The sequence below is a fragment of the Sycon ciliatum genome, unplaced genomic scaffold (genome assembly GCF_964019385.1).
Source record: "Sycon ciliatum unplaced genomic scaffold, ocSycCili1.1 SCAFFOLD_2675, whole genome shotgun sequence".
Lineage (NCBI taxonomy): Eukaryota > Metazoa > Porifera > Calcarea > Leucosolenida > Sycettidae > Sycon > Sycon ciliatum.
In genome coordinates, this window is record NW_027045046.1 from 2,736 (window position 1) to 6,000 (window position 3,265).

The 3,265-nt window shown below is 51.9% G+C and overlaps 1 protein-coding gene across 1 annotated transcript; it reads right to left on the minus strand.

Annotated features, from left to right (window-relative positions):
* Nucleotides 1-618: 618 nt before the first annotated feature.
* On the minus strand, nt 619-3,225 carry LOC135830822 (cytosolic 10-formyltetrahydrofolate dehydrogenase-like; the record flags this gene model as incomplete). The annotated part of the gene is made up of 6 exons (XM_065343030.1): nt 619-934; nt 1,427-1,608; nt 2,010-2,186; nt 2,438-2,588; nt 2,889-2,953; nt 3,127-3,225. Coding segments are annotated over 6 exons (975 nt in total), but the record flags the coding sequence as incomplete, so codon positions are not given.
* Nucleotides 3,226-3,265: the final 40 nt, after the last annotated feature.

Consider the following 3,265-nt stretch of genomic DNA (forward strand, 5'->3'; position numbering starts at 1 on the left):
CGTCTCGCCAAGGCATCGAGGGCGTTTGGTAGCCTCCTCCAACCAATTTTCCGGAACTCGGGTCTGTCGCTTGGAATCCGACGTCAGGTCTACCAGGCCGTGATCCTTACAGTGCTGCTGTATGGTTCTGAGACATGGACGCTGAAGGCACCCCTCCTGCGCAGGTTGGACACGTTCCATCGACAGTGTGTTCGCACGATCCTGAGTGTTACCCGAGACCAGCAGTGGCAGGAACACCTGTCAAGTGAAGACTTAGCGAAGCGCAGCGGCATGCCAGCCTCGCTGGAGGAGGCCATTCGTGCGAATCGCCTGCGATGGCTTGGTCACCTCGCAAGGATGGATGACACCAGGTTGCCAAAGCAGATCCTGTTTGCGGAGGGCACTAACACGCGGCCCCGCCATGGACCCAAGCGTCGTTGGAGAGATGTGGCCGCTTCAGACCTGCGTGCGACCGGTATCCCGGAGGCGCAATGGTACCACCTTGCTCAGGACCGGAGGGACTGGCGCGAACGTAGCCGTCGGAAGCCACCAAGCCAGCCCCAACCAAGAGTGTTCGTCTGTGTCTGCGGCCGCGACTTTCGCCGTCCGAATGATTTATCCCGACACAAGAACTACTGCCTCGCCTAATAGCTATCATCGCCTTTGGCGATGGGCTTTCCAAAGGTCCAAAGGTGTGTGTGTGTGTGTGTGTGTGTGTGTGTGTGTGTGTGTGTGTGTGTGTGTGTATGTGTGTGTGTGTGTGTGTGTGTGTGTGTGTGTGTGTGTGTGTGTGTGCGTGCGTGTGTGTGTCCATCTCTCCCAGCTCAGGCTGCTGTGGTACACAGCGTAGCTCACCTGTCTGACGGCACGATCCATGTCGCAGTCACCGAAGATGATCAACGGTGACTTGCCACCAAGCTCCAGTGACACCTTCTTCAGGTTGCTCTTGGCCGCACTTCATGGCAAGAGAGAGAGAGAGAGAGAGAGAGAGAGAGAGAGAGAGAGAGAGAGAGAGAGAGAGAGAGAGAGAGAGAGAGAGAGAGAGAGAGAGAGAGAGAGAGAGAGAGAGAGAGAGAGAGAGAGAGAGAGAGAGAGAGAGAGAGAGAGAGAGAGAGAGAGAGAGAGAGAGAGAGAGAGAGAGAGAGAGAGAGAGAGAGAGAGAGAGAGAGAGAGAGAGAGAGAGAGAGAGAGAGAGAGAGAGAGAGAGGGAGAGAGAGAGAGAGAGAGAGAGAGAGAGAGAGAGAGAGAGAGAGAGAGAGAACACATGTGTAACTAGACAGGTGGAATCCTGATAATTCGAATATGGCCATATGCACACCACTGCAACGGACTTGTATGAGATCAGAAACAACACAGCAAAAAAAAAAGGAAAAGTGATACAGCATGGAAAGGCACTGAAAGAGATGGGCAGTAGCACACAAGCAGTCTCCTGACTTTCTCTCCTCACCTGGCCATGATGTCCTTGCCAACCGGCGTGGATCCCGTGAATCCAACCTTCCTGACATCCATGTTGTCCAGGATTGCTTGACCACACACTGAACCGGATCCAGGCAGAATGTTGACAACACCCGGTGGGAAGCCGGCTTTCACACACAGCTCAGCAAACTTCAGAGCAGTTAGTGGTGTCACCTGAATAAGACAGCAGCAATCCAAGTCAGCAGTAGTGACTCATTCTGAAACAATGTTTACAAATTAGTTGTAGCAACTTCGGTGAGAACCATAAGAAGGCTGTTGGTCTCTCGCAAAGCTTGAGCTTGCGGTTCGGTGGACTTCTCGCGTGCTCTGGATGGCAGTTGCGAGTCAGTCAAGTGTCAAATCAAGTCAGCGGGAAAAGCACCTGCTCGAGAGTTGCTAGCAACCAACGTTCACAGTCTTGTAGAAAAAAGACCAACCTTTCAGTTCAAATTTGTTGAAACATGGTCCACTTACAAACTCTGGCATGCACTCTGTCAGTGGTCTCTTTCCTGTGATCAAGAGTGTTCCAGGGGACTTCCCCTGTCCCCTGGACGTAATGACTGTTACTTTCTTACCTGAGCAGGCTTCAGTACGGCCGTATTGCCGGCTGCCAGGCAAGCAGACAGCTTCCACGCCAGCATCATCAGCGGATAGTTCCAGGGCACGACGAGTCCAACGACGCCAATCGGCTCGCGGCGCGTGTAGCACAGATTGCGACTCGGCCTGGCATGGTTAATGGGAATGGTCTTGCCCTGGAATAGTGCAGGAACGAGCACACAGGGAGGTAGAGAATAGACTTCAACGTCACTCTTGCACAACACACAGTCAAGAGAGTTCCATAAGGGTTGGAAGAACCTTCTGCCACCACTGGACTAACTACAACCAGCAAGCTTCACTGCTATTCACAACTATTTTCAACCGGTGATATCAAGAACCTTGGGCCAATGATGCCACAAGGCCAATCGTTCCCATGTTCAAATGCCAATTGTTCAAATGGCCTTACCTCGATCTTGTCACACCATCCAGCCATATAGCGGAAGATGTCGATAGAGAAGCCGATATGCGTCTTGAGTGCAAGAGTGTACACTGCGCCTGAGTCCAACGTCTCAAGGGTGGCCAGCTCCTCCTTGTGCTCCTCCATCACATCAGCCAGCCTGTCCACATAAGCACACACACACACACACACACACACACACACACACACACACACACACGCACGCACGCGCGCACGCGCGCACGCATGCACACACACACACGCGCAAACACGCACACACACCGAGGAGACACCCAGATGATGGATACAAGGAACGGATAATGCCGTTGAGTTGCCCATTGAAATCAGTTAGCACTGCAACCATAACCTTACTGACTAAATTCTGAGAAGTCCACCAGTGCGCAAAGTATCACAAGCGCCAGGCAGCTTATCAACTAGAAAATACAGAAAGGATACTAACCGGAACATGAGACGACCGCGGTCACGTGCGTTCATCTTGCCCCATTCTCCATTGTAGAAGGCGTCCTAGATACCAAAAAAAAGCATTGGAAAAGGTATACTAGTACCTGATACGTAAAGGAGTGTGCAAGATGTTCACAAGAGGGATGCAAACAACATGCTACTACAAACCCAACCGGAACTCTAACACATGTAACAGTAGCCGCTAGCAAGCAATGGCAAGCTTGAGGACTGCTTACCTTGGCAGCGGCAACAGCAACATCCGCATCCTCCTTCCCGGTGAAAGCGACCTGACATATTTCTAACAGAAAAGAGCCAAACAGAGCGAGAGCATGACACACGGATTAGGCTACCACTGGTTAATGTGGTTATCATCTC